Source organism: Sander vitreus, chromosome 24 (genome assembly GCF_031162955.1).
Source record: "Sander vitreus isolate 19-12246 chromosome 24, sanVit1, whole genome shotgun sequence".
Classification (NCBI taxonomy): Eukaryota; Metazoa; Chordata; class Actinopteri; order Perciformes; family Percidae; genus Sander; species Sander vitreus.
This window is the reverse complement of record NC_135878.1, coordinates 8,989,473-9,012,984: the sequence shown is the minus strand read 5'-3', so window position 1 is coordinate 9,012,984 and position 23,512 is coordinate 8,989,473. Positions and strand designations below refer to the sequence as shown.

At 41.3% G+C, this 23,512-nt stretch overlaps 2 protein-coding genes across 13 annotated transcripts in view; both read left to right on the top strand.

Moving 5' to 3' along the window:
* LOC144513016 (histone deacetylase 4-like) overlaps positions 1-9,740 on the top strand; it is a 57,292-nt gene extending 47,552 nt beyond the window's left edge. For 11 of the 12 annotated variants that reach the window (XM_078244068.1, XM_078244067.1, XM_078244072.1 and 8 more), the window contains 13 exons: positions 809-942; positions 1,109-1,211; positions 1,329-1,375; positions 2,066-2,173; positions 2,502-2,557; positions 2,871-2,958; positions 3,112-3,231; positions 3,622-3,719; positions 5,308-5,426; positions 5,636-5,769; positions 6,883-6,967; positions 7,135-7,279; positions 7,883-9,740. In XM_078244068.1, coding sequence (XP_078100194.1) covers positions 809-942; positions 1,109-1,211; positions 1,329-1,375; positions 2,066-2,173; positions 2,502-2,557; positions 2,871-2,958; positions 3,112-3,231; positions 3,622-3,719; positions 5,308-5,426; positions 5,636-5,769; positions 6,883-6,967; positions 7,135-7,279; positions 7,883-7,925 — 1,280 coding nt within the window. In that variant the 3' untranslated portion in view covers positions 7,926-9,740. The remainder of the gene's footprint in view (positions 1-808; positions 943-1,108; positions 1,212-1,328; positions 1,376-2,065; positions 2,174-2,501; positions 2,558-2,870; positions 2,959-3,111; positions 3,232-3,621; positions 3,720-5,307; positions 5,427-5,635; positions 5,770-6,882; positions 6,968-7,134; positions 7,280-7,882) is intronic. The other variant, XM_078244070.1, reaches the window with a different exon arrangement.
* Positions 9,741-13,828: 4,088 nt separating this feature from the next.
* LOC144512560 (ribose-phosphate pyrophosphokinase 2) lies at positions 13,829-23,374 on the top strand. Its single transcript, XM_078243336.1, has 7 exons — positions 13,829-14,126; positions 17,534-17,717; positions 19,243-19,341; positions 20,098-20,222; positions 20,514-20,687; positions 21,633-21,792; positions 22,140-23,374. The coding sequence occupies exons 1-7, from the start codon at positions 14,005-14,007 to the stop codon at positions 22,230-22,232; spliced, it is 957 nt and encodes a 318-aa protein (XP_078099462.1). The 5' UTR covers positions 13,829-14,004; the 3' UTR covers positions 22,233-23,374.
* The last annotated feature ends 138 nt before the right edge of the window (positions 23,375-23,512 follow it).

The window sequence follows — 23,512 nt, the reverse complement described above, 5'->3', positions numbered from 1 at the left end:
CTGCTACCAGCAACTTTTTTTATTTGTATTATACTAATGTTATCGCCATAAAGATGCCACATACTGTGGCAGTTTGTGCGTTCATGCAGATACTTTTTTTAACCGTTTGGGCCTACTTTTGCTCCCACTCAGTTTCAAACTGCATAGTTTATGAAACAGCTACTGGAACTCCTAAATGTTAGGAGTTTCAGAAGCTGTTTCATACACATGTGAGAGCTAAGATTAGACAGGAAGAATCTTCTGCTTGTGCCTTACTTTTAACGAATAGCTGACTATCTATATCAAATAGAAAATAAAGCTGTATTTTCACAAATATCGCTAAGAATGGGCATCCCTATCTTTTCTGAAACTATTAAGAAAACTATAATTACATAACTATGTACTATAGTTTTGTAATAACATGGTATGTAACTGTAATTACATAAACATTATGTTTTAAACACCACAAGTATATTTAATAATCTCACAAGAGAAACCTAAAAACAATCGGCAGTGATGTAAATCATTAAAAGAATACAGGATACTTCTTTTTCTTGATAAATATTCGTTTTTTGTCTTTAAAATGTCAGAAAATAGTGAAAAATGTCAAACTGTTATGGTAAATAGTTTCCTAAACAAGCAATTTAAAGAGAGACCAAAACCCAAATACACTCAATTTACACGGACATAAAACAAAGAGGAGCTGGAACTAGTGAAGTGAAGTGAAAATTGATGATAAAAAATAGTTACCGATTAGTTTTCTGTCAATGACTTATTGATGAATCATTTATTTAATGTAGTGCATGTTTCTCTTTGTGTGTTGCCTTAGGCCTGGTGTACGACTCTCTAATGCAGAAGCACCAGTGTATGTGTGGAAACACCAACAGTCACCCGGAGCACGCAGGCCGGATTCAGAGCATTTGGTCTCGGCTGCAGGAGACCGGACTCAGAGCGCAGTGTGAGGTATGTAAGAGGAAAAGACACCACAGTTAACATCGCACAGAGTGGAGTAAACTGCATATGAGAATTATCCTTCTTTATCTGTCTCTCTCTGTGTGTGTGTGTGTGTGTGTGTGTGTGTGTGTGTGTGTGTGTGTGTGTGTGTGTGTGTGTGTGTGTGTGTGTGTAGTGTATCCGTGGGAGGAAGGCCACTCTGGAAGAGCTGCAGACAGTTCACTCTGAAGCCCACGTCCTGCTGTACGGAACCAACCCTCTCCGACAGAAACTTGATTGTAAGCACACACACACACACACACACACACACACACACACACACACACACACACACACACACATCTCAACTATCATTATCCAGTCCCTATTTTAATTTTCATTTCCTGGTTCACCAGGTTCAGTCACTCCCATGTTTGTACGGCTACCGTGCGGAGGGTTGGGGGTAAGTAACACTCACATTCATAAAGTGAAATAATAGTTTTCTCACATGATGCAATCTGTATATTATTAATTGAAGTATATGTAGTACAGTCATATTTAAAATGATAAAACGTACAGAAGTCATTGACAGGGAGAGTATGGAGAGACAGGGCAAGTTTCTTTGTATTACACCTTTTACACACAGAGGCACAACCGCGCCTCTGCAAAATAGCCTCCACAAGGAACTTATTTTGGTGGAACACGTGTACATTCAAAGGTTGGTTTAGTCGTGCAACAGAAAACTCAGATTGGACAGATAGTCTAGCTAGCTGTCTGGATTTACCCTGCAGAGATCTGAGGAGCAGTTAACCATAGTCCTCAGAAATCAACGGGAGTTTAAAATGCCAACACAAAGGAAGCAGAAGGTGACGGATATCCGGCCTAAATGAGTGAAATCTTGCGTAATTTCCAAGGAGCAATCCCAGAAGTGGAACGTCGTAGATATAGAAAACACATAAGGCAAATAAATGCATCACAACATTTTTTTTTTTAAATTGCTGTAATGCTGTAATTTAAAACAATTCATAAACTAAAAATACTGAAAATTTAACCGAAATTTAATGTAGGAGGACGGAGGAGTAATAAAGTGTGTGTGTTGATCAGTTTCGGTCATCTCCATGTTGTGGACTTAACACAGGTCTTGTGTTTCTAGGTGGACAGTGACACCATTTGGAACGAGGTCCACTCCTCCAGTGCGGCGCGACTCGCTGTCGGCTCTGTGGTGGAGGTGGTTTTCAAAGTTGCTACCGGAGAGCTGAAGGTAACCATGACGACACTCGTCTGCTTGCTTTCTTTCCCACATCGGGGAATCATCTTTATCATCTTATAGACATCATGGGGTTCCCACAAGCTTTGAAAATGCGAGAAAGTTTGTTATGTAACGGTCGTGCTCTTAGTGCTAAAAGTGCTTTTTATTAGATTGTTTGAATTCCGTTAAAGCCAGCCCTCTTTTGTGTGTACAGTATTTGTCTAAATTACAGTGGTTTTTAGCCGCGGTTCGCCAATACTTGGTTAACAGAGGAAACATTGAGTGGTGATCAGTGCCGCTGTGGCTAACAGACTCCTGTCGCTCCTGTCTGTCTTTGCAGAATGGTTTCGCTGTGGTCCGCCCTCCTGGACACCACGCAGAGGAAAGCACTCCCATGTAAGGCCACAGCCGTCACCACACTCAGTTGGAGACACTTCATCTATGCATATACAAATACCAGCGTTGGAACAGGCTCGTCTGGACTAGAAATGACATAAACCAATGAGTTTATTTGCACATAAAGAACAGAATGCCTTTATTCTGCCAGCTGCTGTTTCGAGACTTTATTTATTTATCACATCCTTCTCAGAACACGTTTAAAATGCTCCATAAAAAAACATGGAAATGGAGCAGGAAAGTGCTTTGGCACAGCTTCATTTCATTACAAGGACGACGACTCAGCCCCTCCCTCTCTTTGCTGCCGTTTCAGGGGTTTCTGCTACTTCAACTCGGTGGCCATCGCAGCCAAACTGCTGCAGCAGAGACTCAACGTCAGCAAGATCCTCATCGTGGACTGGGTCAGTCCCTTAGTGGGAACGTGATGTAGTTAGTTTGCATCAAAGAGGACAAGTTAGATCTTATTTAATACTCCTCTATATATATGTGTCTTTAAAAGGCACACAGCATGGCAACGTTTGTGATCATATCATGTGTTTACCATCTAACCTCAGGACGTTCACCATGGCAACGGCACCCAGCAAGCGTTCTATGATGACCCCAATGTCCTTTACCTGTCTATTCATCGCTATGACGACGGCAACTTCTTCCCTGGAAGTGGAGCACCTGACGAGGTGTGTGTGTGTGTGTGTGTGTGTGTGTGTGTGTGTGTGTGTGTGTGTGTGTGTGTGTGTGTGTGTGTGTGTGTGTGTGTGTTTGTGAGACCATAACCTTAGTAACTGTCGTCAGACCTGAGCAAAACACGTTCGCAGTGCATTGTGGGAAACATTTTGCACAGGATCCAGATCCAGAAAAATAAATAACAAAGAAATGAAAACAATGTGTGATACACTGTGATAGTTGGCCAATTAATTTGCTGTTCTCCTAAAGCACTTTTAGCAATCTAGTGATGTTACATGTCTTGAAGTTAATATGGAGTGGTATTGGAAAACAAAGGCAATCTAAACATTTTGCGTTTGTCCTGTACGTATCAAGGTGAGTCACACACGTGCTTCTCTCTGCAGGTGGGCAGTGGGCCCGGTGTCGGGTTCAACGTTAACGTTGCTTTCACTGGAGGCCTGGATCCACCCATGGGAGATGTAGATTACCTGGCTGCCTTCAGGTAACAGATAACAATATCACCAAGTCACACAAAGACAAACCAGATGCTAGTTAAGCCAGTTTGTCTTTACAGCCCTAGTCCTGCTACATTCAGTTATGCTCTGCTGTGCCACGCTACACCCCGTAACGCCCTGCAGTGCCCTGCAATGACATGAACTACTACGACTACCATTTGTAGTCACTGTTCCATTATCTTTATTGTGACTGTTATTGCCACTGTTCATCAGACCCCCAACCGGCACCGTCAGACACCGCCTACCAAGAGCCTGGTTCTGTCCCAGGTTTCTCTCTAAAAGGAAGTTTTTCCTCGCCACTGTCGCACTAAATGCTTGCTCTTGGGGGAATTACTGGAATTGTTGGGTCTTTGTAAATTATAGAGTGTGGTCTAGACCTACTCTATCTGTAAAGTGTCTCGAGATAACTCTTGTTATGATTTGATACTATAAATAAAATTGAATTGAATAGTCCTAATTCTGCTTCCAATACTTTTTAATACCAACATCACAGTCATCATGCAAGTGTGGACAGTGTGTTAAATTAGCTAAATACATTGAATAACCTTGGTACAAAATGGCAAGAACATTCAAGAGTAAATGTTCAGAAATAGAAGCTACTTTATACGATATGATATGATATGATACGACTTTATTGTCAGCCAGGGCTGAAATTCTTTTTGCATCCCTGGGTAGCTCGTATAAAAAAAGAGCACACAGACACAGACATACATAAGATGAATAACACCGAAAGTCATACATGAAACATTACCACAAATGACATAAACTCCCAAGTACATACACACAGACAAGGTCTTAGAGACTTGTAACCCTGAATAAATATTGCACTGGATTTAATGTAGCTGGTTTAACAATAGGATAGATTGATGCATGAAAGAGTTTTTAAGTCTGATGTACAGTACAGTAACTACACGTGATATGTAACCGTAGAGACACTGGGCCGAGGAGGCAATTGTTGCTGTACTGTGAAAACTGTGAAACCCTCCAAAATATCAACTTCCCATGACTAAATGAAAACAGGTCTGATAACATCTTTGTGACAAAGCAGTTTTCAGATGATCCAATGGGGTTTTGAATCTTTTTTTTTTTTTTTAGCTTAAGGAACTTATTAAGAAACACTTAATTCTTCAGTCTAAAATATTCAAAGTCACCAAATTTGGAGATAGATTGGTTTAATTGGACAGAGATGTCAGTTTGATGTCTGCTAGTAGATGATAGTTTTATTATTAGTAGGACTGCAAAACTAATGATTATATTATTATTTTTTTGCATAGACTGATGAATCAGTTGGCCTGTAAAATGTCAGAAAATAGTGAAAAATGCCAACCTACATTTCCTAAAGCTGTTTATTCAGTTCAGTAACTCATACAAATAAAAGCAGCAAGTGTATTTATGCTTGAAAAATTGAGATAAAGGGTTAACAGATTATCAGAATACTTGCTTGGCGAAAACAAATTGAGGAAATGTTTTCATGGAGATAAAATGAATAATTTGTGCCTGTGTGAGTACTCTATCTTCTACATTCACATTGAAATATTGGCTGTTAATCTTTGCACTCCACCCTCCCACTCTCAGGTCAGTGGTGATGCCCATAGCCAATGAGTTTGCCCCAGACATCGTGCTGGTCTCCTCTGGCTTCGACGCTGTGGAGGGACACCCTCCACCACTGGGCGGCTACACTTTGACGTCCAAATGTGAGTACAAGCGTATCTCAAGTGTGTTTTTCTTATCCCGCGCTGCAGCAGTTGACAGCACCCAAAACATAGAGTTGGATGCCGATAAGGGATGTCAAATTGTGCTTCCGGAGCTGACACATTGAAAATGTGAAATGAAATTCAACTGCTGTCGCACGCCGCAGATTCATTTGCATCCATTCACACGCTTTCTGTAACCTTTTCCGCAGGTTTTGGTTATCTGACCAGGCAGCTGATGACCCTCGCTGGAGGTCGGGTGGTCCTGGCTCTGGAGGGGGGTCACGACCTCACCGCCATCTGTGACGCCTCGGAGGCCTGCGTGGCCGCCCTGCTAGGCCAAGAGGTAAGGAGGTCACTCTGACTACACACAGGGTCTGAATCCTAATGAATGGCCCTTGTGTTATATCAAGGTGTCGGTGTTGGAGAAAAGTGGAGGGGACATGTGGCACGTTTTGCCTGGTTGTCAGCCAGGTATTGAATCCGGCTCAAACATCCTCTATTTTTGCTTCTACCTGTGAATGTGAAGTCATTTTTAATCCTGTTTAATTAAATTTTTTTTACGATTTTTTCGGGGGGGCTTTAATTGCCTTTATTGATAGGACAGATTAAGTCAGGAAAGTGGGAGAGCGAGAGAGAGAGAGAGAGAGAGGGATGACTTGCAGCAAAGGAACCGTCCCTGCGGCCACTGCGACAAGGACTCAGCCTCTGTGAGCTAACCAGGCGCCCCTTTAATCCCGTTTTAATCTGCTGTGTTGGCAGTGTAATGGAAAAAAGAAACACAAAAATGAGGACAAAGCTGCACCAATCCCAAATGTATCATTGCCTCAGCTGTAATTTTGATCTCGTACTTATTCCAGATGTGTGACTTTCATTTATTTGCCTTTTTATAAAAACACACAAGTAGTGGAAATTTAAATACCTTTTTGCCTTGCTAAATCAGAGTGACAAACACTGTCCTGTGAAGCCTTGGCTGTAACTTCCTGGGACACCCTCCATTTGATCGGTTTCTGTCAGGAGCATCATTTTTCTAACAGTTTTAGTGCTTTATGGTAGATTTATTAGGCATTAATATTGTTGCCATGCCACCCATATTCTCTAGTAAACAAATCAAGCTGGAATATGGGTTGGGAGTGGGATGAACTGACGTTACATGGTGCAGGTCAACCCCTTGTGGAGATTATTGTAAACGCAGCCTGTCCCATACTTTATTTTTGGGGCATTTCAGGCCTTTATTTTGGATAGGACACTGAAGACATGAAAGGGGAGAAAGAGGGGGAATGACATGCAGCAAAGGGCCGCAGGGCACAGTCGAACCTGCGGCCGCTGCGTCGAGGAGTAAACCTCTATATGTGGGCGCCTGCTCTAACAGGTGAGCTACAGGTGCCCCAGCCTGTCCCATACTTGAAAACATTTTTTCTGTGTGTGTGTGTGTGTGTTTTTTTTTGGTCCCGTGCAGCTGGACCCGCTGCCAAAGGCCACCCTCGAGCAGAGGCCCAACCCCAACGCTGTTCGCTCTCTGGAGAAAGTTTTAGAGACTCACAGTGAGTTCAACCTCTAACACAAACTCACAACACTGACACACACAGACGGACACAATTAGGGAATAAGAAATCTGCAGAAAGAGAACCGTTTTTTTTTATATAACTAATCTGTGTCATTGTCTGGAAACTTGGTAATACTTTAATAATGCACTTTAAATACCAATCAGGCAAGTACTGGTGCTCGGTGCATCACTACTCACCGCTGCTGGGACTTTCCCTGCTGGAGGCCAAACGAGGAGACTCAGAGGAGGCTGAAGCTGTCAGTGCCATGGCCTCTCTGTCCGTGGCCACCACCAACGCCATGGATCAGAGGTAAAGGATCCAAAAAAATCACTGCTTAGCTCACTGCTGGGAGGGTGATCTTTTCTCAGGTGGGAGACTGAGAGTTAGCATCTATATATATATTTATAAGCTCTACCTTTCAATTCTCTAAAAACCTGTGCTCCTCAATAGTCGCCTACTTCTCACCTACTGTTGCATGTCGAGGACGTGAGATAACTGAATAGTCATCATCAGTTTGGGATTTATTACTTTATGTAAGCAGTAAAAACATGCAACACAAAGCAACGACATGGGAGCATGACAAAGAATGAATCTTGGCCTGTGAGTTTTATTCTAAATGAAATCAATTGGCCAATCATTTTACAAATATTTCTTATACTTCTGTACCTACACCCACATTTAGGGAGGCTCTTCTCAAAATCCCAAATACATGTGCTCCCCAAAAACGTTTGAAAGGTGAAGAAGAGGAGAATATGTACTTGCTCTCCAAACAGTGGCAGTTGTTGAGTCCCAAGTCCATGAACGTCAGGAGGTTATCTGCATGTAAATAGCTGCAGTGCAAAGATGTCAGTTTGCAGGACACATGACGAGCCGTCTGGGATGTAATATCTGTTGTTGTGTGTCTCTGTCCAGCAGGCCAGAGGACGAACCCATGGAAGAGGAGGAACCACTGTAACGGAGGGAAACGTGAGGGTGTCACACTGTTAATCATTGACCTCTCCGGAGAAGAGTCTCGACTGATCCCTTCTTTTAGTCCCCCTAACCCCACTCACCGCGTCAGTCACCTTGATTGGCAGCCCCTCGGTCAAAACGAGGGAGAGGGGGTGGGCTCAGCCTCAGAGTAGGGAGCCAATCAGGAGACAGAGGACTGAATTTGGGGGGGGGGGGGGGGGGGGGGGAAATTAAACATAACAGCGCTGCTTGGCGGCACTCGCTCAGAGACACTCATTATTGTTTTCTTTCAGTCTTCGCACCCCCCACTTTAGCCCACAGCGGCTAACCGAGTGACCAAGGCAGAGAGGGGAGAGGGCGAGCGTATGTGGAGTTGGGGGGTGGGGGGTGGGGGAGGGGGGGTGGGCGTGATCAGGTCTCGTCACAGAAAAGGTGCGATGAACTGCGGAAACATACGGTGCTTTACACAGCTGACCACAAGGATACCAGGGACAGCAGACCGTCCCTGGCTGTTTAAACACAGCTCGGGAGTTTTCTTTTCTCTTTTTTCTCAACAGTTTTTTCCCCGAGAAAAACAAAGGGCACCGTGGCAACTGAGATCATATTTTACAAGATGCGTTCACTGTGGACTTTGGTTGGCCGAAGTTTGAGTAGGCTCTTACAAAGATTTGATAACAAGACTGTCGCCTCGCCGGACCAGCCTGTCGTTGAAGGTTGACGAGTGAGAGGAGTGCCTTGGTGAGGGTCCGCCGGATTTCAGGATTGTTCAGGAAAAGATTGCCTTAAAGATAAAAAAAAAGAAAAGAAAAAGACATTTTTTTTCTCGCCAAAGGAACCGGTACGAGGGAAGGAGACGGGAGAGTTTCCGGTCCTTTTTTTCGTGGGGCGAGAATGACAAAAATAAAGCAAACAATCTTTCAGCATGTTTACTTGGAACGTGATGAAGACACCATTTACGTCTCTCACAGCCTCTCTTAAAGAGTTAACTTTACTTTTGGATGGATCTATTTTTCTGTAAAAAAGGAAAAACGCTTTGTAAAGGTAGTTGCCAGCTTCAGTAGAAAACGGTGCAAACATGGAGACCTTCAAACAAGTAAATCAGATTGAAAAGTGTCAAAAAAAAAAAAAAAAAAAAAGGTTTAGCCTTTGATGTAGCTTCCCTTTAACTGAAGTCATTGCTTTGGAAACACATAAAGCATGCATTCGAGTAGAGAGATCAGACATTTTTGCAAGATTTTTGAATGTTATCCAAAAGAGAAAGCCAAGCAAGAAAAGCCAAAGCATGAGTTTGCATATACAGTAGTACTTTCACTCCACTTAGCTGGCAAGTCGACAAACATTTCTCGCATTGGTCCTTTCAGATAAGGCTCCCAGTACCCAGTTCAATGTTTACTGATTTATTCTTCACACATCAATTGAGCATTTCTTTTACGTGTGCCGATCGGCCTCCCATGTTTTGCCGGTTGGCAACTACCTTGGTTGCTAGTGTGAGCTAAACATTAAGTCTTGTACATTGAATTGAATATATTTGGAGAGGCAGTCATCGAGTATTGCCCGTTTGTATCTACATGTTTGATTTCCACATCAAGTTGTCAATTTACAAATATCAAAAATGTGTTTGGTAAGCGTGTCCACTTTTATTTTATTTTTTTTTTTTTTTATTGTATAAGATTATTTTTCTAACTTTTTTCATCCATAGATTTTGTTCCGTGTTTTTATCCGTTTTCTGGATAGTTATAGGGCTGACATTCACATACACAGTACTATTGTCACTTTCTTTCTCGTATTTATCAAACATAAATAAAACATTCTTTCTTTCTTTCTTTCTTTCTTTCTACGGCGCTCTTGGCCTTTCTGCATTTTCATCAATTGTGTATTTTTAACATGTACTGTTTATAGGAGATTTGTATATGGAAAATGTATAAATGTACTCTAACTAATGACAGCTATGATATTGTGAGCGAAAAAAACAGTACGGTGTATGACATCACTGCATAAACTTTTAGAAAGAGCGGCATATTTAACTCCTCATCGACTGCACTGTTTTCAAGATGCCCTCACGTGAAATGTGCTACATTCCGCAGCACTGCGATTGACTTATGAACACCTTCAGAGTAAAACGTTTGGTCACTTTGTTGCCTAATTGATACATTTCCCTCTTGTGCATGGGCGATTAATGCACTTACCTTTCGACTGTGACAACAGCACACATCCAGAAAGACGTTCAGAGGCTGTTTTATGTAGCTAACTGAGTTCTCCTTGGCGGGTAAAGAAAAGGAGGGGACACGGGGGACGGGGGGGGTGGGGGATCATCATGAGATCAGTTTCAGACTGATCTCATGAAGTGGCATATGTATGACACGCCAATTCATATGCCATGATTTGCGTGTTATAAAGACGCATACTCGCTATTTCCGGTCCGTCCAGAAAAATGTGATTATGCGATCGCATAATTCAATGCATAATCAGCCAAAGTCCTCATATTTATGCGGGGGCCGCATTTTTATCAAGTACGCCGCACTTTCGCCGCATAAATTGTCGATTTCCACGCAAAATATGCGGGGCTTGCATGATTTCATAATCTCCGCATTTTTGTTGCAAAAAAAGTCACATCTATCTTAGCAGAAGGTTGAAAAATGTTGTCACACAAGAGCAGCCGTTTTCCCCTGTTGCCACGGGAACGTTATGAAGTGACGGAATTACGCGACGTGAACATCATCGGAAAGCTGCAAACCCCGCGATGAAGTCACGATGAAACCGCAGTTTTTGCAAGTTCTTTTAAGTTTTTTTAAGGAAACGTGCCGCATAATCAAGGATTTTTGCCCGCAACAATCACAAAAATCACAAAAAATGTTTCTGGAAGGACTGTATTTCGCGTGTTTATCAACGCCATTTGTCCTCTATTGACTTACATTACCTTGCGATTGCGTGTGAATTGACGCCGTATGAAAGGCCGAAAATCCACGTGAGGAGGTTGGTTGGTTGGGGGTGGCGCCTGATCCCAACCGTTTCTTCTTTTCAACCTAAACCCAACCCCGTTCTTCTTTTCCTAATCCAAACCGTTTTTTCTTTTCAACCCAACCCCCACACGCCACCTGGCTTTAGCAGACTGCAGTCAGCTGTATACAACGTAAACATACACGCGGACAGCTGAAAATGCGTACAGATAACACGCCTCTTGGCCTTAGGAAAGTGGCGTGTATGTTTAAGCAAAGTCATGATGTCACGTTGCTAGTTTTCGAAACATCAGCCGATAATTTAAAAAAAAATGTCTTTCTGAGCATGTGTTGCCCTTATCATGTTTGACTGTCCATAACATCAGTGTCTCCTTCTTCCCCTTCACCTGATCTGAAACCAGTAGCAGATCACACTACGTTCAATTTACCCCATGTTTCTTTTAAGTTGAAATCATTTCATTTCATTTCATAAACTTGTAAAAAAAAAAATTTTTTAGATTAAGTTGATATTATTACATGTCTAACAAACATTCCACTTGTTACTCGTTTAATTTGGCCTAATTTTTTTTTATTTTAATGATTTTATTTTTTTGTAGAAACTTTAATACTACTTTATTTTGCCATCTGCTGGCGCCAACTTTAACTCTTTGCATGGTTTGTGAGTCAGCATGCCTGCTTGTCTATGTAACAAAAATGTATTTGCACAATAGAAGAAAAACACTGGAGGAGTTTAAATGAAAATAAAACCTCCCCTGGCAACTCCCAAGAGCACCAGGCAGGACGGTTTTCTTCCTCTCTGGTGTGCAAACAATTCAAAAGACTTTGTCCGAATAACTCCACTGCGGAACATTTGATATTGTTCTTACTGAATATGATTTCCAATAAGTGATTTTTAACATGATTCAGCACTTACAACATGTATGGACTTTGTTAAAGAGAAACATGCTCTGCCAAACCTCTGCTACATCCACACCTTAAAAAAAAAAGACTCCCAAAGAATGTTCCTCTTTCAAAGGTTTTTGAGCGGGTACTAATATGGTATAGAGAAAAGGCAGATATCAGTCGAGAAAGGTTTTGGGGGGGAAAAAAGGGCATTGTTGTTTGATTGTCACACCCACCTCGGCCAGTTCTATAACCACTGTGGCTCAAGAGCAATTCTTGGTTTACATGTAAATGGATAAAAACGTTATTTTTGTTGTTGTTGTTTGTCTCTATTGATGAAAAATGTTACCTTTCTTTTGGGACCTACGCTTTGGACATTTCATCTCTGACATCTATAAAATATATTTCTGAAAAATACATCAATCTGTAGTTGTGTCGTTTCTCTTTTCAAGTAAAAAAAATTAAAAATAAAGGTCAGGATTGGGGAACTTTTTGTGCTTTTTCAGGAACTGCGGGGGCCGCATTTTTTCAAATACGCCGCACTTTCGCCGCATAAATTGCCGATTTCCCAGTGCAAAATATGCGGGGGCTTGCATGATTTCATAATTCCCGCATTTTCGTTGCAAAAAAAAGTCACATCTATTTTAGCAGAAAGTTGAAAAATGTTGCATTTACTAGCCGTTTTCCCCTGTTGCCATGGGAACGTTATGAAGTGACGGAATTACGCGACGTGAACGTCATCGAAAAGCTGCAAACCCCGCGATGAAGCCACGATGAAACCGCAGTTTTTGCAAGTTCCCGCAATTTCGTCGCATAAAATTGCATAAATATCCCGCATATTCCATCGCATTTTTTAAGAAAATGTGCCGCATAATCAAGGATTTTTGCCCGCAACAATCACAAAAAAACTCTGAAAGTCCATTCACCAGATATAATCACAATTAACACATTCTCGTATCACTTGTGAAGACTTTTAAAGTGTGGTATCTCTCCTTAATTCCTGACAGATTATCCAACTGATGTTACAAAATCTGATTATCAGACCGACAGATACCTAAGCAGTTTTGGCATCTTTCTGCTTCTGTCACTTCAGTGAAATGATTACTCAAAGTCCATGTTAGCACAATGCAAATATAAATCAATAGTGCTGGTTGTAGTTCAATTCTTGGATTTATTTTTTAGAAAAACAGGGCAGCTGCTTAACCTTTAACTCATCTGAAAAAAAAACCTCTTTGTTTTTTATGGGATTTCTCCAATACAATTACTCCACTTTCTGACCTGAGCTGGATCTGAACAACAGAATTTGTCTCCTAGCAGCACATGACAGCAGTGATGGTAGAAAGTATGTCACCACTGAAATGAAAGCTCTCAGCTGACTTTTGCCTGAGTGGAAAATCTAATAACAAACCACAAACCAGACCCAATATCACAAGTGTCCAAAGCATCAGCTATCAGGTGACCTTCTCCTCTCTAAAATGCCAGACAATGATATATATATATATATATATATATATAAAAAAAAATTCACATTATTATTTCCAAAGACACAAGTTGAAACATTCAAACAACTTGGTTTTTTTTTCTACCAACTGTCCAAATAGGTTTTGTTTATGATTATGAAAGACAAACCAAAAATGAATAATGATAATAATAGAAGAAAATACAAACAAATTCGTTTGGGACTACATATAAGCACTGCATTTGTTCTCCAACAACATAATAATTACAAGCAACATCTTTAACATTTTCAAAATAAGGTTACAAAGTGCTTTAGAAAAACAGGATGAAAACAGTCAAGTAAAAAACATCTAACATAAAATAATAAAACAGAGCATCATCAGGGAAAATAAGATAAGTTAGTAATACAAATAAGTAAAACACCAACTTAAAAGCACATTTTTAGAATGAGAGTTTTAAATAGAACATTATTTGTTAATCTTAAAAATAGGCATTTGTATGTTTGATAAATAATACAGCAGCGTAGAAGTGTACGTGTGTCTGAAGGCAGCATACTACACTGACCAATGAGAGGAGGGCACTTCCCTTTTACTATGCAAATACTGACCTGAAATTCCCACTCTGCTTGCTACCCCAGTGCTGAACCAGTGCAATGCTAAGGCTGCAACGTTAGCACGCTATTTTGTCCATTTTCGTAACCCTTGAGTGGGGCTACCTGTCGTATTTTTTATTTTTTTATTCTCCTTTCTTTTCCTTTCTTAAGCAAACTGCAGCGGTTTTACGGACATGCCTAACATCGTGCTTTTTAGCGGGAGCTCCCACCACGACCTGTCCCAGAAAGTGGCTGATCGACTAGGACTAGAGCTGGGGAAAGTGATAACGAAAAAATTCAGCAATCAGGAGACATGGCGAGTACAATTTTAATTTGTAGACGACGCTTATTATTCTCTTGACTTTTGACATTAGCATGAGAAGCACGTTTGTGTTGCTATAGCGGATAGCTTCTCATGTTGCTCCAGCCTTAGTACCACATGTGGGTAGGTTAGCTTGAAGCTAACAATAGTTTACTATTTAGCTGGAAAAGCTGTAAAGTCTAGCCGCATGTAAACACACCAGGCTAGCAAGCGAGCATAGATGTGCGTCCTTTATCGGACAGCTTTACCGTTAACTTTAACATTTAATCCTAGTAGTTGAGTTTGCAATTACCACATCGGCCTTAGTATTTGTTCAAATAAAGCAGACTGACAGAACCAGAGAAGTTTTAGAAATTACGTAACATATCACGCTAACTACGCTAACGTTACGTATGTTTCCCGTGTGATGGGTGATTAACGTTATGGAAGAGGCACAAAGTACCAGGCCAGATTGTGTACATGTATTGCAAATTCTCCCCCCAAGCCCCTCATTTAAGTCTAAACTTTGTAGAAAAGCGAGAGGGTAGCTAGCTGATTGTTTAATTACCCCGTTAAAATGTTAACTCTAGCTAAGCATTTAAAGCACAGTCCGAATGTTAGCCTACGTGACAAGACACCTGAAAAGTCTTCTCCTAGCTAACAGATTAATACTGTTAGCTGTTAGATACAGCTAGCTGTATCCCTGAAACGTGTTGATGTGGTTACAAATGGACACAGGCGATGGTACACCTCTTGAAACGCTGTGGTTTAGGGTTAGGCACCAATGTTGCCCAATTTCTGCCGAAAAGAAGCATAGCAAGCGGGTTCGCTTACTGTCATTTAACATGTATTTATTTAAATGGCTTACTACAGACAATAACGTGGCTCACTGCAGTTATAAGCATCTGACCAAGTTATTAATAGTAACTTAGACAGAGGTCTTAAATGTCAAATATTGTCTCTAAACTGAGAGGATAGCTTGCAATTATTTAAGAATGCTGCCTGTTTTGCAAGGGACGTTAAGTCACATGCAGTTCATTTTGGCTCATTTCCAAAGCAGCCAAGCTAACCCTTAGTTGAATTACTGACTACACGCTAGCAGTTAGCCTCGTTTAATATTAGCATAGCAAATTATTATACGTATTAATTGTACTGCTTGGTCGTGAGCAGAGTAATTTAGAAGCTCGTGTAGCTTGTTTTTGTACCTCTGCAGATGACCTTTTAGCGAATGGCGTGTTTGCTCAAGTTTCTTGACCTGAACTCATCACAAAGTCGTTTATCCGATGCTGAAGCTATTTTGATGTGTTTGTGCTGTTCTAACCATCTCATCTAAGTGCATGTTATGCACTTTGATTCAGTAATAGGAAACATGCACTGCATTAGTGGGTTTTTTCTGATCCAGTTTAATTCCTGCTGTGGCACTCACTGTATTGCAATGCACTCTGGATAAAATCATCCAGCATCCACCAAACGGTGTATTTGTTTTGTAATCTATCATTTGCATGAAACTAAAGAGTGCTTTACAACGCTACTATTCTTGGTTAAACGGGTCTTGTAAAGGTGTCTTGACCCTTATTAGCCCCTCCCTGCTGGTAATGTTTCCACCCACAACTCTTAAAATCCAGGGAAAGCTCTGATTATCCATGCTCAGGGTTCTCTCTAGGGAACACAGCTGTTTGGGCGACATGCAAAACAAAGATTATTTTCTCATCCTCACAGACTAACAGAGAGGTGAGAACCATACGCTAATAACAGCTCTTCTCACAGCTCCGACACAGGTTTTGCCAGGTGATTCTCAGAGGTCAAGGACCCACGCAGAGGGAGTGCATTCCTTGGAAGGACGTGTTGTTCCTTTGCTCAGGGAGAAATGCCCAAATAAAGATTTTATTGACACTGTTGTTTGCTCGGGTGCTCTTTGTATATAAACTGATAAATGCAATACCTTCAGGAAGATTTTAGAATATCAAAAAAAGAGCCCACATTGGTAATGTATGTATTGAAGACATCACTTTATGTTTTGTGTTTTTTTTCCCACGTTGTGTCACCTTAACTGGTGTTAATTTTAGCCTCTGCTGCAAGAAAATGTTTTTCTCAAGGTGGCTGTTCATCCTGAATGCTTCAACATACAGTTTGAATATTTAATGTTTTTCTTTTTCCCTTTCAGGTCTAGAATAAAATATTAGCTTATCTTAGGGCTAGGTATTGAACCATAATACTTAATTTTTACTGACCAAAATGTGTCCATAGCACAGAGAAAGTTGCCATTGACTTCGGATCAGATTGGTACTGTTTAGGTTTTTTTTGAACAGATAGACTCTGAATTTAGAGAATAATTTTTAAGGATTTTAATGTCTTGTGCGGCAACTTAAACATTTTAGTAAATGGGGGGGACTTTTGCAAAAGAAAATGTGTTATTGGTACCAAAACTCAAGATATATAGCCCTATAGCTGATGGTTTTTAGATGGAGCTTAAACAGCGGACGGTCAATTAGTTTGACTGGGAAGAAATTGGCCAAAATGTGCAACACTGCTTATCAAGTTTTAGGAGGATTTGCTGCCTTTGTGGCTTATGTGATCAATATGGGTTTTGGACTGGTGGTCCCCATGGACTCTGGGAAACCTGGCATTGGCGTTTTACACTTTTATTAATGGATTGAGTGAATAATTCGATAGATTCATAGATAAGGAAAATCATCTTTTTAAATCAAGGCATTCCCTGGTTGTGTCCAAATGATCTCCTAATTAGCCACATTGTTACTTTTGGTTGCGAGTATAGCTTTAGTAGTCGGTGGGTTTAAACAATGTGAGTGGCAGCTTTATCTGCAGAGGTGTACTACCTTTTGTAAGGGCTGGCCTCTCTTTTTAACTGGCCTTGTGACTGCACAGACTCTCACCCTTCACAACTGTACACACATCACGTGACCAAGGCCTGGTCATCCCCCCACAGAGGAATGCTTACACACACACACACACACACACACACACACGCTGCCTGCTTCAGTGTCTGTGGCGGTGTGTGTTTGTGTGGCAGTGCAGTTTTAAGTGTTTTTTTTTTTTGTTTTTTTTTTTCCTCAGATGAGCAGAGGGACTCGGCCCAAACTTGTTTCTTAACCTTCAAGGCAGATGTGTCATACATAACTTGACTGTGGGTGAACACGTATAACTCACAGATATCTCATTGGCTCTTATACTGAACTGAATGATGATCTGGAAAGGCTTTATTACTAAATGTTAATACTGCTGTCCAGAGATGGTTTAATGGTGGCCAACAACTTGTCATTACTTGTTCATAAAGATGTGCTGAAGTCTTAGAATCAGTTTCATTGAAACGCACCGCTTCCAGGCTCCCATCAGCCTGAGATCTTTGCTCTTTAGTGCAACCCTAAAGCTGACACGTTGCCCTCCTTTTGTCGCTCAAACAGTGTGGAGATCGGGGAGAGCGTGCGCGGCGAGGACGTGTACATTGTGCAGAGCGGCTGCGGCGAAATCAACGACAACCTAATGGAGCTGCTCATCATGATTAACGCCTGCAAGATTGCCTCCTCGTCCCGTGTGACCGCAGTCATCCCCTGCTTCCCCTACGCCCGGCAGGACAAAAAGGACAAGGTAGACACACACACACACACACCCATATAACTCCGACACAAATGTTTCATATCATTACATTTTTTCATTTCTAATGATACGAGAATACAACAAAAGACTTACCCGCTTCAACTGTGACCTTTTTTTTTTTTTTTTTTTATTGATCAGAATGAGTACATGCATGCATGGGTAACATTTACTTAAACCCCCCTATCTTAGCATTTATAAAAAATCTAATCAATTATTCATTCAACACTATAATGTACTCCTCACTTATGTAAGAGTAAAACTTAGTTGTAATAATATCAAATGTCTTCATTGATGGTATAATTGCTGACAAATACTGTACTTTAATAAACTATTCAATTTAAATTGTATGTATAGTGTCAAATCATAATCTCAGGACACTTTACAGGTAGAGTAGGTATCGACCACACAGCGACCCAACAATCCCCCCCCCCCCCTAAAGCCTTTATGAAAATGTTTATATGATGTGCATAAATGCTAAATGATAGTATTTCCTCTGTAGCACTACAGATTAAAATGTTACTTAATGTTGCGGTGGTGTATTAATGGGAAAACTCGCATGTACACGATGTACCGTGAACAGTGGTTTTGCTCCGGCGCTCCGATTTGCCATTTGAGCCGCGTTCTGCTTGGAAGAACTGAAATTGACACATCGGGCTCTCCAGCGGATCTGAGAAACTGGTTCACACAACCTGCTTATCTTGCAAATTATTATCATGAGTTGCCTCGGTTGTTTATGTAACTACAAAAGCACATCGGGTCCGTATGAAGCAACAAGAGAGCTCTAGTACTAGCACTAGTCGGCACCTCCGCTTGCAGACAAGCTTACTCTCATGAGGGTGGAACATGTGCACCTCATCCACATGTTGCCTTGCGGGGTACAGGAAAGATGTTCAGGCTTCCTGCAGGACTGTTTTTATTCCCATTACATTCTCCTGTCATTATTGTTTAGTCATTTTTAAATAAAAATGTAAAAAAAAATATCACTCAATTCAGTTCATCGGGTTGCAGTAAGCGTCTAGTCAGCCTGAATCTCCAAACTGCATTTTCTCTGAGTCACTCGCACGATCACAAGCTCAGCCACCATCACCGGGTAGTCGAGTGTTATGTCAACAAGCCCTGAAGCCTGTCGCCTGACGTGTACATCTACGCCGCGTTGGCTTTTCTTGAGTAAACGAGACTGTGATTATTTTATATATTTTTTTATGGCTGTAATGGAAAGGTCACAGGTAAAGTAAGACGGAGCTCCCTGACAAAGCTCACAGCGGGGCGCTTTCTTAAAAACTTTCCTTAGCAAGCGGAGGCTGTCCGTAAGACTTCAGATAATTGGGAGTTGCAAATCAATTTTGAAGTCCACTTAACATTTTATTTTGACAGTGATTTGCATAGAATAAGAATTAATTATTTATTTATTTATTTTTTATTATAAAAAGAGGAAAACCTTCCAGTATTTTTAAAGTTCCAATATTTTTTTCCTACTTACTTACCTCAAGCGAATGTGTCTTGATGCTTGTCCCAGAGCCGAGCACCCATATCAGCCAAGCTGGTGGCAAACATGCTGTCCGTGGCCGGCGCCGACCACATCATCACGATGGACCTCCACGCCTCACAGATCCAGGTTAGTACACAGTTTCACAGTGCGTTTCGTGTCGGTAGTTCATTGAAAACTACCGCTAGCTTTCGTTTCATCAATGGCGCTAAGTAACTTGAGTTTGTATGAGTTATTTTGTATTCTCCCGCCTTCACCGATGGCCTAAATGGAGGTTAAGAGCCATTGGAAGTGCTAGCTTAGCTTAGCGATGCTTCAGCAGAGGCAGTGAAGACAGAATAGTGGGGTATGAATGAGTGGAAAGGAGGAGAATGTAAATTTTCCCCCAACACTCGCACTGATTGACATTATTAACTGCTAGCGCTTAGTAATTGTAGTTGCTGTAGTAGAATTAGTATTTCTACAACTACTCTTCACTTGGCTCCCTCTCAGGCTCTCTGTGTCTTTACAAATTGCAACTCCGTACAGTCCACACTGATGTCCGGCGATGTCTCTATTTTGTGACGCGGTCTCCTGGTTCAGGGGCGGAGTAACCCGGGAAACGGCATAGGTATTTAACAACTCCTGGGGTCTAGAGGAAGAAAACTGGCCTCTGTTGTAATGGCCCATACAGACAGGGGGACCAGGCAATGCCGTTTTGAATTGCTCTTTAAATTGCCGTCGTGCCGCGTGGTTTGCTTTTAAAAACAAGGTATGGCGGTATCATGTTTTCATATTATTAAAAGTGGATTTGTGCCACAGGCAGTGTGTATTCTTGGACTGACTGTTTAAACCTAAAATGTTTTTTTATATAAGGAACTTATATGCCGTCGTCTTTCTTTCCAGGGCTTTTTTGACATCGCTGTGGACAACCTTTACGCAGAGCCCGCTGTCCTGCAGTGGATCAGAGAAAATATTCCAGAGTGGAAAAATTGTATCATAGTGTCCCCAGATGCCGGCGGAGCAAAACGGTAAGATACAGTGAGATTTCAGGGACACAATGATGTCATTGTGAGTCAATCGACTCTGAGCTCCTCATATTCCTCGTATCCTCATAAGTTCATATTCGGAGATGCCCGCAAAACCTTGTTAATGTGCGGAAGTTTCCTTAGATTACTGCTTGGCTTACACCATTTTGAAGGCGAGCTCCAGTGCATTGCCGCCACGAGGTCAAATTGAGAGTCAGCAAGTCCCCCCCCCCCCCTTGTTTGACGAGCAGTTGAAGGCACCTAACGGGCCTCTCTTCCTGTTCCTCTGTCCAGTGTGACGTCCATCGCCGACCGTCTGAACGTGGACTTCGCTCTCATCCACAAAGAGAGGAAGAAGGCCAACGAAGTGGACCGCATGGTGCTGGTGGGCGACGTCAAGGACCGCGTGGCCATCATGGTGGACGACATGGCCGACACCTGTGGCACCATCTGTCATGCCGCCGACAAGTCAGTGTCATTTCGACCCTTTTTTTTTCTTTCATTTTGTCTGTAAGTGTAATGGCCTCGGCTGGGCTTTAGTCCAAATTGAAATTGGGATCCCAGTCTTAAGTGTTGAACACTGTGTGCAGACTTGGCACCAGGCTAGGCTGTGGTGACTGCAGCGTGAAACTGATACGGTGCTTTTTATCAATTGAGGTATTGCACCTTTGATCCATTAACCCTTTGAACTCTGCAACAGTCCGCCAGTGCCTACATTGGTATGTTTGCTAATTGTGATGTCATTTCTTGGGTTGTCTTCAAATGCTTCATATCGCTAAAATCAGTACAACCTGAGTTGAAAGGTTATGTAAGTCAATAAAATGTAATAATTAAAAGTATTAAAATTGTGTCATAAATGAAAGAGAGGGAATGAAAATCGGACGTGGTTTCATCACCTCGTAGAAGGCTTTAAAAGAAAAGATGGTTTTAGAATGACATACACACATACAGTGGTGCTCATAAGTTTATGAACCCATGCTAAAGTTCACTAAAAAGAGGAATAAAAAAAATCATCTTTTGGAAATTGATCTTAATTAGGAAAGATCCAACCTTTTAAGGACACCAATTTTCTTTGTGAGTGAATAATGTATCGTAAATAAATAAATGTTCTTCTTTAAAATACAGGGGGCATAAGTATACACCAGATCCAGGATACTGAGCATCCTGATAAAGTTCCCCTGGCCTTTGGAATTAAAATAGCCCCCCCACATCATCACATCCCCTTCACCATACCTAGAGATTGGCATGGTCTTATTTCAACCTAATCTCAGCCTAATAGCTGGTTTGATTTGCATTGAGAGATGATCTTATGGAAAGTACCCCATGCCATTCTCTAGGTATGGTGAAGTAAAGTAGAATAAATTCAGCATTTTCTCTTAATACATTTTTAAACTGCTTTCATTTCTCCTTTAGGCTGATTGATGCTGGCGCAGTAAAGGTTTACGCCATCCTCACACACGGCATCTTCTCCGGTCCCGCCATCTCTCGCATTAACAGCGCCCCGTTCGAGGCCGTAGTGGTGACCAACACCATCCCACAGGAAGAGAAGATGAAGGCGTGCCCGAAAATACAGGTACGCATACACCCATAGTTACAAAGGCTTCTGCCCCTGAATATGTGCCACATATTGGTATTCAAGGCTGCACCAACACTTGACCAAACTGTCTTGTTATGTGTTACAACAATGGCTAGATTTTTTTTTTTTTGGTCTTAAGTGTATTTTGCACTCCTAGATGCTGTTTTTCCCTTAAATACTTCAAAATGTGCTGCATAGAAAGTTTTAGTTGGGGGGGGGGGGGTGTGACAGAGGACAGGATTAGGCTTTCAATAGATGTAATGTGCAGAAAGACAGAAATAAAAATAGTGAAATATTTAGGAACAAGGTTTTATTTTCCTCCCGTTTTGACTTGTTTGGTCCAGGTCATCGATATCTCCATGATCCTGGCGGAGGCGATCAGGAGAACCCACAACGGCGAGTCAGTGTCCTACCTCTTCAGCCACGTACCCTTGTAAAGAATGAGAGAGGGCGGCCCCCAGCCCCCCACCCCCCCCTTGGGCTGGCCCTTGTTGCCGCACATCCTCCAGAATTGGCTCGAAAAGAGGCCTCATGGTTTTTGGCCAACCTCAATATGACTGTTTAAAATGTCATGGCCACACGTTGTTTGACATTCTCACCCAGGAGACAGAGCGACATATCACATCCTTCTCTGAAGACCAAGTTTGTATTTATGGATATGTTTTTCTTTTTTTATTTCTTTATTTTTATTTTCAGTTTCAGTCTTGCCAACCTTGATCACCCGAGGCCTGGCCTTCATTTTAACCAAAGGCTCCATTATGTAACTATGTATTATTTGTACCTCATATTGAACTTGTGTTTAAACGAAGCATTCCACTGTCATGTGATGAGAAATATTTTTGGCCCATTCAGCTTCATAAAGTCATACAAATAGTTGAGAATGTGGTATAGTGTTTGCTTTAACAGCTGCTAAAAGTATTAAAATAAAATCGCCTAACCCTTAATACTATATTGCTTGTAAAATTGTATGCTTAGTGCTATCATCAGGCCACAGTTTAAAATCTGCACCACAAGTGGAAATGTGTTGATCTGACCACAGACACAAACGGGAGTCAAATGAAAGATACACACTTAATTTACTCACTTTTAGTTTTAGTTTTTTTTTATTTTATTTTTTTATTTTATTAGTCAGCCACATGAATGTGCCGATGCTTGTTACCTCTGCACTGTCATTTCTCCCACAATAAGCTGCTGTCACCCATCGGTGGCTCATCTGTATGACAACCTTTTCCTTTAATAATTGTGATTTAAAAAAACAAAACTTATTGACAAGGTCTGTTGATTAAAGGTGTATAATACGAGGTGTAGTTGGGTGTTGTACCCGTGTTCCAAAAGGTCATGAAATCAAGTTGAGCCCTAAGCTTGTTATAGCGTTATGATTTCTACCGTAATTTGTCTTAAAAATAGTGACATTGTCATCGCAGCTGTAACGGGTCACTTATGTTTGAATGAGGCAGGTTTCACTGTTTGCCTGTAGGTGAATTAAAACCGTTTTTTTTGGTGGGAAAGCGTGATTTAATTCTTTTGTTATCCCTTGAGAGCTATTCATTTGACAATAAAGCTTTGACAATGGCTTACAGATGCTTCTCTGTGCTCTCTCTTTTAATTGGTCCATTTAAAGGAACATTACAGCAATTTAGTTGGTGGATTTGTGGGAAACGAATTTAAATTGTTAGATCACTGAAGTAGAAACTTGAGATAGCCTTGACTAAAATGA

Coding starts and splice junctions, on each gene's coding strand:
- LOC144512560 (XM_078243336.1), top strand. CDS start 14,005: ATGCCTAACATCGTGCTTTTTAGCGGGAGCTCCCACCACGACCTGTCC. Junction 20,688..21,632: donor ATCTGTCATGCCGCCGACAA/GTCAGTGTCATT, acceptor TTTCTCCTTTAG/GCTGATTGATGCTGGCGCAG. Junction 21,793..22,139: donor AGGCGTGCCCGAAAATACAG/GTACGCATACAC, acceptor TGTTTGGTCCAG/GTCATCGATATCTCCATGAT.